At 36.2% G+C, this 14699-nt stretch overlaps 1 protein-coding gene across 5 annotated transcripts in view; it reads right to left on the bottom strand.

Annotated features, from left to right (window-relative positions):
- Positions 1 to 14699, bottom strand: part of PCDH7 (protocadherin 7) — a 748481-nt gene that overhangs the window by 693794 nt on the left and 39988 nt on the right. Inside the window, exon 2 of one of the 5 annotated variants that reach the window (XM_075858936.1) lies at positions 9826 to 14068. The exons of the other annotated variants lie outside the window; for them this stretch is intronic. Coding sequence (XP_075715051.1) covers positions 14027 to 14068 — 42 coding nt within the window. The 3' untranslated portion in view covers positions 9826 to 14026. Of the gene's footprint in view, positions 1 to 9825; positions 14069 to 14699 lie in introns of those variants that run through there. 5 annotated transcript variants of the gene reach the window in all.

Here is a 14699-nt window from a genome sequence, read left to right as displayed (position 1 = left end):
ACAATTCTCAGGCGGAAACGCAAGATAAATTGACATACTGCAGATTTTAAAATACGCACCGTAGGTCAAAGTTCTGCAACGTGTAGATGAAATGACTTGAAATCTCATTTACTTTGCTGGTACTCTATTACGCTGCAGATTTGACACAGGAAAATATGCGCGACAAAAACACACATAATAAGCATCGTGTGCATGTGCTCTAAGGGGTGTCACAAGTAACCGAGGGGGCTCCACTTCATCAGGACATGAAAGGCTTATAACTATTTTGGTCTCTACTGTCTACTATGTCTTTTTCTCTTTTGCGTGGTTTCTGCATCCCCCAATCTCGCCTTCCATCATCTACAGTTATCATTAAATGTACATCATCTCTGAGTGGAAATAATGTCTCTTATACCGCAATACAATGGTTATCAATATGGCAAATACAACAACCCCAAATGTCAGCCCATGTAGTCCTTAGATAAAATGCACAGGAATATTCAGAAATGCAGTAAAACTTCAGGAAAGAGGTAAATAGTAGACTAGCCCTGTGTTAATGTACAGATCATATTAAAAAAACATTCAATGGTGGAGTGTTAACCAGGTAATGCTCTACCATGCAGCATAGCAATCTTCCACCATCTCATTCACCTCTTGTCTACGAGCTATTTTACAATTGGTAGATGCAAACTTTCCAATAAATTTTTTATTGGTATTTACTAAACATTAATAGATCGCTTCTGTACATGTCATTTAATTTTAATATACTTTGTGCAAAATAAAAGGAAGATAAAATGATAATGAAAAACATAGACAGTAATTTAAAGGGAACCTGTCACAAGTTTTAGGCCAGTAAACCACCACCATGTCGTTATACTAAACGGTAATAGTATTATAAAGATTCCCCGGTATAATCTGACCAAAGTTGAATGATGCCAAATGTAAATGACAGTTCAAGAGCCATCTGGACGGTACCGCTATCCCAATGGGTCATGCAGTCCGGTGCCTAAACATGCTCCTTCTGGCTTAATTTACGTCCCACAGTAGCCGGCTTGTAATTTTGTATTATGGCCTATGGGTTGTCAGTCAAGTCAGAAGTTATCTGTTCAACACACAACTAAACACTATAATATTACACCCTATAGACTTGAACCTGGACCCTAAGGGCTCATGCACACCTCAGTAAAAAATTTCAGTGTGCTATCCGTTTTTTTTAACGTACAACACTGACCCATTAATTTCTATGGGCCATGCACACCTTGTTTTGCAAGTCCATGTGTCCGTTCAGCAAATTATAGAACAGGTCCCATTCCTGCCCATTATTGTGGATTGATCTTGCACATTCTAGTCTATGGTTCTTATAAAAAAACGGACCGCACACGGAAGGTGTTTTGCGGATAAGTTGCCAGGCAACGTCAGGACGGGACGCTTCTCCACCTTGTTTTTTTGCAGTCTGTGAAATATGGAAGGCACACGGATGCAATACAGATGCAAAATATGAAGAAACTGAACGGATGCAGAATGAACACGGAAACCATACGGACATCAAAACGGACACTAGGGTCCGTATTTTATGGCCGTATAAACGGTGAAGGATGTGTGCATGAGGCCTAACGGGAAAGATTATTTTCATCATCTGCCTGGAGATGTACAGTATTTTCGGGAAATCTCCCTTTCCAATAACAACCATGTTTGATTCCTGTGTATATTTGTGTATACGTGTATAATTTATCATGTCCTAGTGCTTTGAACTGAAATAACGCAGGTTTCGCGGAAAATGTAATGTTTGCATACAGTTTTCTATTATCGAATATGTTCATTTTAAAAAAGGGTTTCTGCTTTAGTAATCCATGGCTGGAGGGCCTTGCAATGCATTAGCTTATAATGCAGAGATAGAAACTAGCAGTGAGGAAATTAAACTAATGATGGTTAGCTAGTTGTCACATTTCATCCAGCGGGTCAACAGTTTGGAATTGCATTTCCTACAAACGCACAAAGCATAGCTTACTCCTTACTATTTCTAATCATGTACTTTTCTAGGCAATCAAATTGTGATTTTCTGACTATAACAAAAATAGAAAATGTACTTGTAATAATTCCAAAATGACAAGATACGCTGCGGTGTGGGAATACGCTATTTGAATTTCAGTAAGAGGCAAAAATATCCCTCCAGAGAGAAATTCACCCTTAGATCAAAAGCTTTATGGCAAATTCAAGGTAAGTCATCACAATAGATTTTCTATCCGCAGTCTAAAAAAAAAAATCCCTTTAGCTCAGCTTTTTGGATCTCGTTCGACTTACATTTAGAATAGGACTAGAGATGAAAGAATACTATTCAGCTTTGCGTTTAGTAAAAGCGACATGCGAACATTTGCAGCCAATGCTGCAGGGGCTGCGATGAATACACAGTATTTTCCTGCATCTCTATTTCAAGCACTCTTTTTCACTACAATGAACCAACAGACCCCCTAGCGTTAATGGGGATTTGGGTTTCCAGGCTATTTGTCAAAAGCAATGTGTTTTAATTTTTTTCTGGTTGCTTGTTGAATATTCACGTTGCACCTTTACTGTCTGAGATCATAAGGATTTGTTTGTACATTCATTACCGGCTGCTTAGCTGAATTCATGAATCAACGAGCCCCGGAGATTCCTTAATGGCTTGCAGTGGAATTCTTTCATCACAAAGAGAAGAACAGATAAAAGCTTTAGGCCGGGGTCGCCACCTTCCTTTATAACATACGTCATAGAGCTCCTATTTGTACCAGGGAAGATAACGCATACAATGACTGCACCTTTTTACCTGGAGGAGAGCCTAGAAGTCAGATCTGATTGTTATCAGAAAGACCCGCGAAGATGAAGGCCCTTTTCTCAGTTGAAGATGACGGCACAGGGGAGGTATTCTCAAGTGCCCCTTGTCAGATGGAAGTAATTACACAATCCCAGCAAACTGCTGACCACAACATATCGATTACACCCAAACCACCTCAGGGCAAATTCCTTTTCTCTTCAACCCTTGATGGCCATTTTCATTGTCTGCTTGGAATTTAGATAAGGGTCATTCTTGTATAGACAGTGAACTCATTCCATGATAATCACAGAGGTGAGGCGGTTGTAGCAAAGGAATGAATTGAAGGTTTGTACTTGTTATATTACTGATTCATTTTATCTCTTTACAAGAGATATGTGTGATATGCATTAAAAGTCCATTAGGCTCATATAACATATTAACTATTTATTAGACTCCTTCAGGTAGATTCAACGTAAACTATAAAGAACAAGTCTAACGGTTATTGCACTTCAATGGTGCATGCAAGTAAAGTGTAAGTCAGTCGTTAGATATCTAAGGGACTCATTCTGAAGTTTCTTAAAGGTACATTAAACCTAAAGTCAGCAACTAACTAATAGTGTATGGAAAGAGCTGCTACTATCATTCACACCTTCAGAAGTAAATATTTCTAGACATGTTTAGAAATGGAGACATGTGCCAGAAAGTAGTGATTGTGGTGACGCTGATCTTTTTGGACTTTTTTCGTTCCTAATCCCATTCGCTTTTCATCCAGGAATGGCGTCTTCTTTGTTCATAGAATGTGACTGATATTACAGGACAGCTACATTCAAGTGAATGGCGCTGAGCGGCAATACACGATGCAGCCGTTAAACAAGAATGGCGCTGTTTCCAGAAAAAACATCACAGCCGTTTTTCTAATCTCAGACAATTTTCTTTGCTAGCAATTTGCAAAATATAACTCTTGGAGTGAATTGAATAAACAAACAGAGAAATAGATATTATGGATCCATATTCTCACCGTAGTAAACTACGCCGTTGGATTTAAAGATATAGGAAATAGTAAGGAGTAAGTTATGCTTTGTGTGATCTAAAATAAGACTCCATTGAGTTTTATAGGAAGAATACAAGGAAACTTTTTGTAGTGCAACAGATTCATTTTAACTTTTGAGCTAGAACTGCAGTCCAAAGGAAATCATGGAGTTTCATGCAATCTTGTGGACTGCAGCTGTCACTCGATAGTTAAAAACAATAATTCCACAAAAAGCTTCCATGTTGCCCAGGCCTAAGCACCTATAGTTTTTTTATATTCACTAGTACAAAATCTGATTTCGTTTGTGAACCTGACTACTACTTTTCCTTGCAAAGAATACTATGACAACACAGAGCTCCAAACAGCATGGAAGACCACAAAGGAAGACCTATCAAACTCAAAACTAAATATATAATTTATACATTGATGCCTACTAAATCCGTATATAAATGCCCTAGTCCTGTAAGTTCTCTTTATGGACATACAGTATAACAAGTACAAGCAGCACACTCGAGTACAAAAAATAATGTAGAGAAAATATTCTTGAGGATTATTCTGAGACATTAAATACAAATCATTTTCCATGATAGGTTTTCATGGTTAATATGATTATCTAGGTTTTGTTCCAGTGCAGAATTTTCAATCCTGTTATCATAAGGCTAAACAGAAGCTTTTGCTCTTGTTTGTCAATGTCTGTAAGAAGCGAAATCATGTTAATTTAAAGTAATGACAAACTATAGGGTTGTAGATTTTTCAAATGATAGAGGAATATTATTTCGTGAAAGGAAGGTCAGGGCTGCTCCAGTATTGCCAACTGATCGTTGTAATTATAGGCTTATGTACTGTAACTAGTTAAAGCTAATAATTAAAGGTATGAGTTGAAACTATATATCACAATGTACAACACTACAGTCACACCCACCTGCTCTATGATTGATGGATTCCCAATTCTAAAGACATTACGAGTAGTTACGCCCATTTCATTTGATACAGATGTAGTAATCCTTATCTTGACTCTGATAACTTGCTGCAGAGTGAAAACTTACTTCTTATGCCATTGAAAAAGTCAAGTTAAAGTTTGTTGGCATTGTGTATTTAATGCGTTTAGAGTCAAGGTAAAGATTTCCACATCTGTATTCTGTAACTTACCTCCCAACGGCCACAACCGCAGACCTCTATCTTCTTGCTGGCGCCTCCCTCCCAGGAGATGCCAGAACAAGCGGCCGCACAGCTCTGTTGTTTCCTCTGGGGTGCATGAATGCTCTCGCCCCCGGACTTAAAGAGCCAGCGTGCGCGAATGCATTAAATTACCCACTTATCCCCAGATCACCCTGGACTATAAAGAGGGCTCTGCCCTTCCACTCCTTGGCTGAGCGTTGTTGTTGTATTCCCATGTTAATCTTAGCAGATGGGCCCTTAGTTGTACCCTGTTCCCAGTATTCCCGTGTATCCCATGCTGTTTGTTCCTGTGCCTTATCTAGTGTTGTAGTCGTGTTGTGTCATCTGCCATGTCTGCTGTAATACACCACGTCTGACATCATCTGCCACATCAAGTTCCATCCGTGCCAAAGCCTCTGCTACTGTCTGGACTCTTACAGGTACTCTTATGCTAAGGACTTTGCATAGACTTTATAGACTGTTGTTTAGCCATCTCTACGCCTCTACGGCGGTGCGGCCTAGTGGGTCCACATACCTACACATCGTGACATACTCTAGGTCTTCTTTAAGATCCAAACTTTTTATTCCAGGAGACACCTTGACTTTTCAAAGGCACTACAATTTATTCTTGCCAACAGGCTTTAGGTTCTGAAAGATCTATCCCATTACCATTACTTCCATGCTTTGCACTAACCGTTATTAATGCATGACTGGCCCATAATTGATGAAAAGCCAGGACCAAGAAAACTGAATTACTTTTGAATTGGTTGCCAAATGTCAAACCCAAAGCAGGACATTGCATGAAGACCTGAAATATTACAGGTTCACTTGTTCAGATCTGCAAGAAGCTCTAGTGAAACCTTCTAAAGAGCTCACTGGTTATAATGAGCAGGTGCACTGAAATAGTTACTGTATATCCTAAACATCATGAATACACCTTTAATATACTATCCGCAAATATAACACATGAGTGACACATATAATGTTATAATCAATGTGCCTCCTGTTCTGCAACTGAAAGAATACAGAAGTAGACAAGACCTATCATGGGTAGACTGTTTACTGTCAATAACACTATAATAACAAATTGTTCATAAGAAGAATATGACGTTTCAGCCTGTTCTTCATCATTTCAGCCATTTTTACAGAAAAATGTAGAGACACATTTCTAATAATACTTCAATTAATTTCAATGGGATTTGATGCCGTCCACTGGCATCAGTTAGGACTTGTTCAGATATATCCGCTGTGTCCGGCTAGTACATTTTTGCCTATGCCGGCACAGCTTTTAAAAAAATTGTGCACTTTGTTCTCCTGTCCGGCGCCCATAGCCGAACAGTGAAACGCTGCATACATTTTCTTGGGACACGTCCCTAGGCAGAATTGAAGCCAATGGAAACAAAACAGTTTTTGAGTTATGTCAGAGAGAAAAGAGATTTGGGGCAGATATATGGGAATGATCCCTTAGCCTCCATTTTGTCCAGATTTACATTGTTTTTGGCAAGTAAAATAGCATAATCTGCTATGATATTCTACCCACTAAAAAAAATTGAAACCTGATAAATCCCATTGGTTTTAAAGGTTTCTTTTTTATCTGTTAAAAATAGTTCTGCCATGGATCTTCCACAAATGGAAGCCTTTGATGCTAGTGTGAAGAGGCCTCATATGTCAGTATATGACCTCCCATCATCTTTTTGGTTGCATTTTTCTTTGTATTTCCTCAATATATAAATTTATGGATTATACTATTTTAGCAATAGGGAGATAAGCGGTGTCCAGAGACCTCTTGTGCCACTTATGTCTGGGGGAAAACAAAAGGATTGGAGAAGAAAAAAACATCTGCATAGGTCCTTGTTTTACCGATGCACGCCTTGTCCAATATGATATGTAATAAAATGCTTATAAAAATAAAAATGAAAATAAGAGTGAGATGCTACAGTCTTAGCTCCTGTAGTCTGAATACATTTTCTAATAATGTTTTAGACCACTATAGAAATACTCATGAATACACTGATCCATATGGATGACACCTATAAATACACAAGTGAATTTGTTTAATTGCTTCCTTTAGCCAATAATTATAAGTGCTTATGCGAAGACAGGACAAGTTTACCAGAACAAAGACCAAACAAATCCCTTCATGTGAGATACTACTTTAATGATCATTTCCGCCGGGGTACACAGTAATATACTGGCTTATAAAATCTGTAAATCAATGTTTGCAATATGTAAAGTTTCTGTTTATAGAGATATAAAGTTGTTAAGAACTGTAGAAGCACAATAGTTTGATGGTGCAAAATAAGGAATTGTATGACTATGCCTTCCAAATAAAGACTTTTACCTTATATATCCTTCAAAAGCTGGATATATGGGCTCAGACACTGAATAAAATGTTTACCTTCCAGATTGGTCAGGAACAACGAGGGAAAATCATGTAGCATTTTAGGACTGTTTGGTCCACAAAGTTGTAGAGCATGCCCATACATTTATGCACGCTCGTATTGCTGCTACAAGTAGTAATGTGGCTATTGCTCCATTTAAACCAGTTTATACTTTGTGGACCATCTTCTAGGAGACCTTACGTTTTTCCAAAAATCATATACACATTTGTGGCAGCCATTTAATAAACATTTTAGTATCCCCAAGACTATTGCATTGAAGAGCAATGCCACGTGGAGCTTTTTCTGACATTTATTAGAAACCTTATTAAGAACTTTATTTTACTGCACATTATGCAGCATGGAAGGGTATAAATCATACAAATTTAAAATTGCTCATGTGAGTCCCATTGGGTACTGATTACAGAGAATAAAATGTGACATTTGCTCTATGTTAATTTTTTGGTACCAGCTTTAGGTTATTGATGTTGGAGTTCAAATATTTGGCCCCAAAAAATGGAAATCCCAATAGGTATTAATTTTATTTATTTTTTAAAGCTGGCCCAGGAAAAGTTGCATTTGACTAATAATTTTCCTGTCCATCCATGTAATGCATGGATGGGCCGCAGGGGAAGACCCAGAAAGCAAAAGGCAAGTGCTACTTTAATGAGAATGGGCTGCTAGTGCACCTTCTTCATGGTTCCCCAGAAAATCCCTCACCGGATTGCCGATCCACCAGTTATTGACAGCCATGGAATCGTTATTTTTCTTTGACAGTGTCAGTGGGTCCTCTTGCCTACAGGACCCCTGTGCAGATATATTTATGATGGACCAATTCTGCCATGCTGAGAGTGACTTCAGACTGATCTCTGCTCTGCCTAATAGAAGAGGGACACAAGTGGAGACCACCTTCTATGATGTCAATGCACTCTAATAGAGCATAGAGAAAGAGTGTGACATAGTGAGACGCTTTTAATATTATATTCCTACTGGGATACTTCGTAAATCCCTGTACAAAAAAAGTAGAACTAGGATACAATGTTACGCCTGTTACCGTTTTATCCAAAATGCAACAATTAAAAGGGAAAACTGGAAAACTTATTTTTATCTAGCGGTTTTGAAATGTGTTTCATTCATCTGCACGGAATAACAAACTGATCAGAATCCCACTCTTTCCTGGGCAACAATTCAAAAGCAATAACATGCCTACGAGTGGGATACTAACATCCTCTTTGTAAGGCATAATAAAACGAATAAACTAACAAAAGTATATATTTTAAAGAAACATGCTTGTAATATTCTTATATAGTACCAATGATGTTTCACCTTTAAATACAATGGTGATCAACAGCTGTGTTACAGGTATACTACCCTGACGTTGTAATTGTAACCCCATCCCCCCAAATCAAAAACATACACAGGTGTGGGATCGGGACAGCTGCTCTTGAAATTTTCTTTAGGAAATGATAGGATGTAATGCAGACATTCTGTTTTGGCTTGCATTTAATCCATTATTTCAGATTTTTTTCTAGCAAGGTTGGATACCATGGACGCGACAGCCTATTTATACTATTTTCAGAGTATATGATAATTTTTTAAAAACTTTCTTTACCCTTAATTAGATAATTATCTCATTACCTTGTTCCTTGGTAGCATACATAATCAAGTAAATGCTTTTATCTTAACTTACTAAGCCTGGGGGTAAGCAGCCACACCTGGAATGCAGTTTAATGGTGGGCGCGCCTGTTACAACATATGATGAACAAAGACGTGTAAACCTCATCAGCAAATGAAGGCATCATGATTTCTAGAAGAGCAGTATAATATATTTCTAGGTGGTACATTTTAAAAATTATACTATTTAAAAATGAAAAATATATATATATATATTAATATAACCATAAATATAACAAAAATAACTAAAAACATAAAACATATTTTTGAAATAATTTTTTCCTGCCACTATTTATAAAATGGCAGCGCCACATATTTTACAATGCGTGATAACAAAGTGTGAGCATGAGCTAAGACATCATGATTGCTAGTAGTATCCTATTCATTCTCCGGCGGCTCATTTATCATAATGAAAACAATTAATTATAATAAAAAAGGAAATAACAAATGGCAAAATTCTTTTTACAAGAGCGTTTTTCTTTCTTTCTCTTTTTTTTTTTTTAAGGCTACTCATAAAATAATAACGTTTTAGAATTGATATAATTTAATGCTAAGCCTCCCAAATCTTCTGACTTTTTTTTTTTTTAGCCGTCAGGAATGAATTTTCTTTTATCCTTCAATTTTGCACCAACAGCAGATCATGAAGTCTTAGAAAGTCATTAAGTATTTCTGAAACCTTTAAGAATGTCTTAGCCGCAGTACTTTTCAGTAACTTTAGGTAGTTAACTCCAGATATTTCAGACTTTGCTTTAGATATTTTACGCAACACAGTAGAAAAATAGACAAATATAATTACGGTTTAATATAAAAATCACTTTATTCATCAAATGTGCACGGCATTTGCAATTACAGCAGTTTGTTTTTCAGTAACAATAAAAAGATTTGCATGATGTCTAATAAATACGTAAAGTCATTTTACAAAAAAGGCTAAATGTTTGCCCTGTAAAATATTTAGATGTAATAAAAGAAACTGTTTCAAAGAACTCAAAGCCAACAAAAGAAAGATATTTATATTAAATAACAGGACATACTGATTGGATGGGAATAACCCATATTTTGCACATTTGCAATCACTTACAGTTTGCTTATCCCTTTTTGGCCTAGTTAATAAAAAAAAAAAAAAAAATATATATAATTCATTTTGTAATGGAACAACCCAATGCTATGAGGATTTTATATTAAATCATTTACATAAAATAAAGATTGAATTCCCTTTCCTACTTTTTGTTATGACTCAAAAGGAAACATTACCAGGTAACAAAGCTTAATAAATCACCTCCTATGAGATCTGCCGGTTACAGGCTGTTGCAGCACACAATAAAATATTACTGTAAAACAATAATTTTTTTTGGACCTATATTGGTTTTGATATTTCAGTTTTACTTCAGAGCAGAATTAACTCCACAGAGGCTTGCACTTATATGAGTAATAGCTCAGTCATGATTTACAATTACCAAAATGTTGGGCTTTCCTGTTTTCCTTACAGGAAGTAATGACTTTAAAATGATGAAATAAAAATTTAAATTTCCTTTATAAACTATACCAATATACAAAAGAGTGATAAGCAAAAGACGTCTTGAGTGCTTCTTAGGATAGAGTCGCACGCGGCAGATTTTTTGCAGCAATTTCTGCGACAGAAAATCTGTACCATACATCTGAATGTGTTTTTTTTCTCCAGCATGCACATGAATTTCTAGCAAACCCACTCAGATAAATGGGACAATCACAGAAATTTCTGCAACAAATCTGCAGCGTATGAATATACCCTATAGACATTTATAGGCTCATCTGCATTTGTACTGCATAGGAGAACATTATATGTATCATTACTATCTCATTCTAAAAAAAAAACATCGGCATAAATCTTTTTCAGCATGCTTGCTAAGGCTATAGTAATGTTTCATTAGTATTGAACAGATCCCTGTTCCTTCACCAGATACTTGTAGAAATATTGACTGTCAGGAATCACCACTAGTGGGAGCCACTCTGTATACAGATGTATATAGAAGTTATTGAGTGACATACAGAGTTCCGAGTGGCAGCAACATGAAGTCAACATATTAAGCATGTATCTGGGGGTGAGAGGAGTGATGTTGTATACTAAAGAAATGGATCCCCATAATAACCTTATCAAGTATATTAGGAAAAAACTAAAAAACATATGTGGATAGGTACCTTATAAGCTCTCCACAGGACCACTGATAATTAATTAAGCCAGGACTATTACTTTGAACACTATAGTTTACATTCTCATGTATCTTTTAGTATTCAATGTAGCGTGACAGGCCTGATTTTAATTATATTTAATTTATGGCTCAACATTTTCGGCATTTTTTCTAGCTCCCACACAGATGTCTGCTTTCATAAACTGCAAGTAAGTCAGTTTGATGAAAAATGATTGGCTTAACCTTTTGAGGTAGTGACCCGGTCCTAAATGTATGCGATAGGCATCTGGACTATAATGTAGTTCAGTGCCAAATGCAAACATCTCCTGAGCAGATCTTCTACATGAGCACTCTGTTGACGTTCACGATTTGTGGGAAAGTCTAGCTTAGCCAAACGTGTTTCCCGTGATCGCACTACAATATGGTTTTAGAAATCTTTAGTTGTCATTTTTTCTATTTTTTTTTTAAATTTGAACATTAATTTGCACCATATTGCTCCATTTAATACAATGATTTATAATCAGTACAAAACTATGAATATATATACATTCTAAAATATTTTATGACCAGTCTGTCATTCTCAATCATTATTTGCCCCTGTGATTGCATAATTTTCACATTATTAACATAGCTTTGACCACTGATTCATTTTAGTGCATTCCTAGGGATCAAGCTAACATTATTTTTGGGACTATATGGGCCTCAAATTAAAAAACTAATGCAAACAAAAAGTAGAGGTACTGTCCAAAGCAAATAAACAGATACTAGCCGTCATTCTTCTAGGTAAAGCTGGCCATGCACACGGGATAATAGTTGGACAGAACTGCCAATTTCCACGGGACTGTACAGCGATCAACATGTCCAATCCTTTTTTCTCCCAGGAGATAAGCTGCTGCCAGAGGTGTCCAGCAACGTCTTGTTCCCCTCTTCCCATTGACATAAACAAGAGTACATCATTATTATGGGTCATGGAGGGCATCAGAAGAGATTGTTTGTGGCCGAATGAGCTCTCAGTAAACAGCTGACGTAATGTGCATGGCCGGCCCGGGAAAAGTCAATGAAAGAAGTGATCTGACTAGTCGCTTTTTGTTTGCATGGATATTCGTATATGAGACCGTACAAGTGTTTGGAGGCACATAGTAACCAGACTTCTATTTCAAATTCTGAAAATTAGATTGTATTCACAAACTGGAAACGTGTGATATGCTAATGAGATTGTTTACTGCGAAACAAAGGCAGAATTGTTCTGACATATTTTATAGACTGCAGGGCAGGACTGCAGAAAGTACTGAACGAAGCACTCCTATCCTCGTATTTCATGAAAAGCAGACTCTTCACACAAAATGTACTTACATCGTTTGTCTGCATGGTCAATAAACATAAGAGACACATACAGAATCTTTTGTGGAGGCTGCAAGTCTGTCCTTGGAAGTTATTAAATAAGTTTTGTACTGTATTGGTAAATTATAATACATCATTTAATAGACAGTTACTTAAAGGGGAACCTTCCTTGCAATTCGACTCCTCAGAAACAGGAGGTACCCAATTTCCAGGAAAGATGGAGCTCACTTCTTCTGGCTCCTAACTGGTACTCATTTAGTTGGTGTAATGGCGCTTACTAGTTGAGCTTTGATTGGATATTGTGTACATAATCTAATAATTCTTTTAATAATAATAGTATGGTTTCTAAGGGTTTTCCATGATTAGAAAAAAGGTCTGCCTTTTTTTTTTCTCCCTAAAACAGTGCTACTCTTGTCCAAGGGCTTTGTCTGGTATTGCAGCTCATCTCCATTCAAGTGAATGGGGCTGAGCTGCACTACCAGGCTCAGCCTATAGACTATGCTGTTTCTAAAAAATTATCTAAAAAATAAAAAAAACAGACCCTTTTTCTAGTCCCAGTTAATTTCTTTAACTTCAAAAGAGACAGACTTGTACATTATCATCTTTTTTTATCTTGCCAGAAAACCCCCTCAAAAAACTTGGTGGCAGAGAGTCAACCATATTGAACTTATGTGAACCCCACCTGTACCATTCTTAGCAAAGAGTAATATAATGTAAGCTTAAATGGACTGCCTGTGGTATATTTGATATGAACTATCTATTGATACATTATTTATCTATTGGTACTGCATTCACTTGTTTAAAGTCAGCCAAGCAAAAAGTTGCTATTATGTTTAAAAAAGAAAATACAAAAAATTGAAAAAAACAATTTTGTGTTCGGAGTGTAGACATGCATTTTTTTTCAGCAACACCATTAGTTTCAAGCTTTTAAATTAAAGCTCTGATTTTTTTTCTTTTTTCTTATATATCTATAATAAATATTCCTCTTTATATAATAAATATATTTTATTGGTTTATTTTTATAAGAAAATAAAAATGTTCCTTCTTAAGTCATCGTCGTTTCCTAGTTTTGCCAACGGTTGCATGGAAAGTACATAACAATTAACAAATCTTTTGTAACATTGTACATTTCAGATATCACAAGAGGTTATAAGCATTCAAAAAAAATAATAAAATGAGTGAACGGTCAATAGAACCATTTATACATACAGCGTACCTTTTTGAATGCAAACTTTAACCAAACGATGGATTCCTTAGGTATTCCACAGTCTTGCTTTGTGAAATTCATTTTTGTAATAAGGCAAGTATAAACTTAATACTTTAAAAGGAGTTTACATTTCTTTAAATGTATATATAAATGGTTTTCAAGGTTCTCCAGTGTTTCCGATGCGCGTCACTTGAAGCTTCTTTCATAATTTTAGGCAGCAGAGTCACTCTATACACACTTATTAGAGCGACTCTATGCAAAATTGTCCCACAATCACATTTTCTAGCTCTTTAAGACAGATATTTTTCAAGATCGCAGCTGAGGTTCACAGGAGGAGTGTGCAGTGACCTGTGGATAAATAGAGGTCTTTCAGTTTCAAGTTTAATTATCCCCAATGAATGAGGACTTGCAAAATGATATGAAAATTATAAACACCTGAAAAAATATTGCTTGCGGTGGTAGATAGTATTGGAATTTCCAGCATCATTAAAGGTAAAATATATTGCTTAGAGCAAATGAAAAGATGCCTATCCATGTAGTTGCCTGTCATTAGGTAACACAGGGCACCTTGCTGAAGATAAATTATAATTACCAGCAGCAGATAGAACAATTTAGGATAACAAAATAAAGGACTGCATTGCAATTGGCAGCACATGAAGAAATGATGTAGAAATATTTTCATCATGACTAACAGATTTACCAATTTTCTAAAGGGATATTAGCCTATATCTAGTAACGTACTGTATAAGCTGCTGTCTTAAAAACTGTACAGGAAAAAAGTTTTAACAAAATTCTACACGGGAAATTCCAAACTTTTTTCTAATTTTCAAAATGCTGTGAATATATATCGATATATATTTACAATTACAGTTGAATAGTAGTATACAGTAATGGAATAGTTACTCTGCTTAAAAGACAGAATACGATAAGTATAACAATACTGTAAGCATGCCCTACAAGAGATAATATCTTAAATAAG

This window comes from Rhinoderma darwinii, chromosome 1 (assembly GCF_050947455.1).
Source record: "Rhinoderma darwinii isolate aRhiDar2 chromosome 1, aRhiDar2.hap1, whole genome shotgun sequence".
In the NCBI taxonomy this organism is placed as follows: domain Eukaryota; kingdom Metazoa; phylum Chordata; class Amphibia; order Anura; family Rhinodermatidae; genus Rhinoderma; species Rhinoderma darwinii.
The sequence above is the reverse complement of the archived record's forward strand: the minus strand, read 5'-3'. Positions and strand labels throughout refer to the sequence as shown.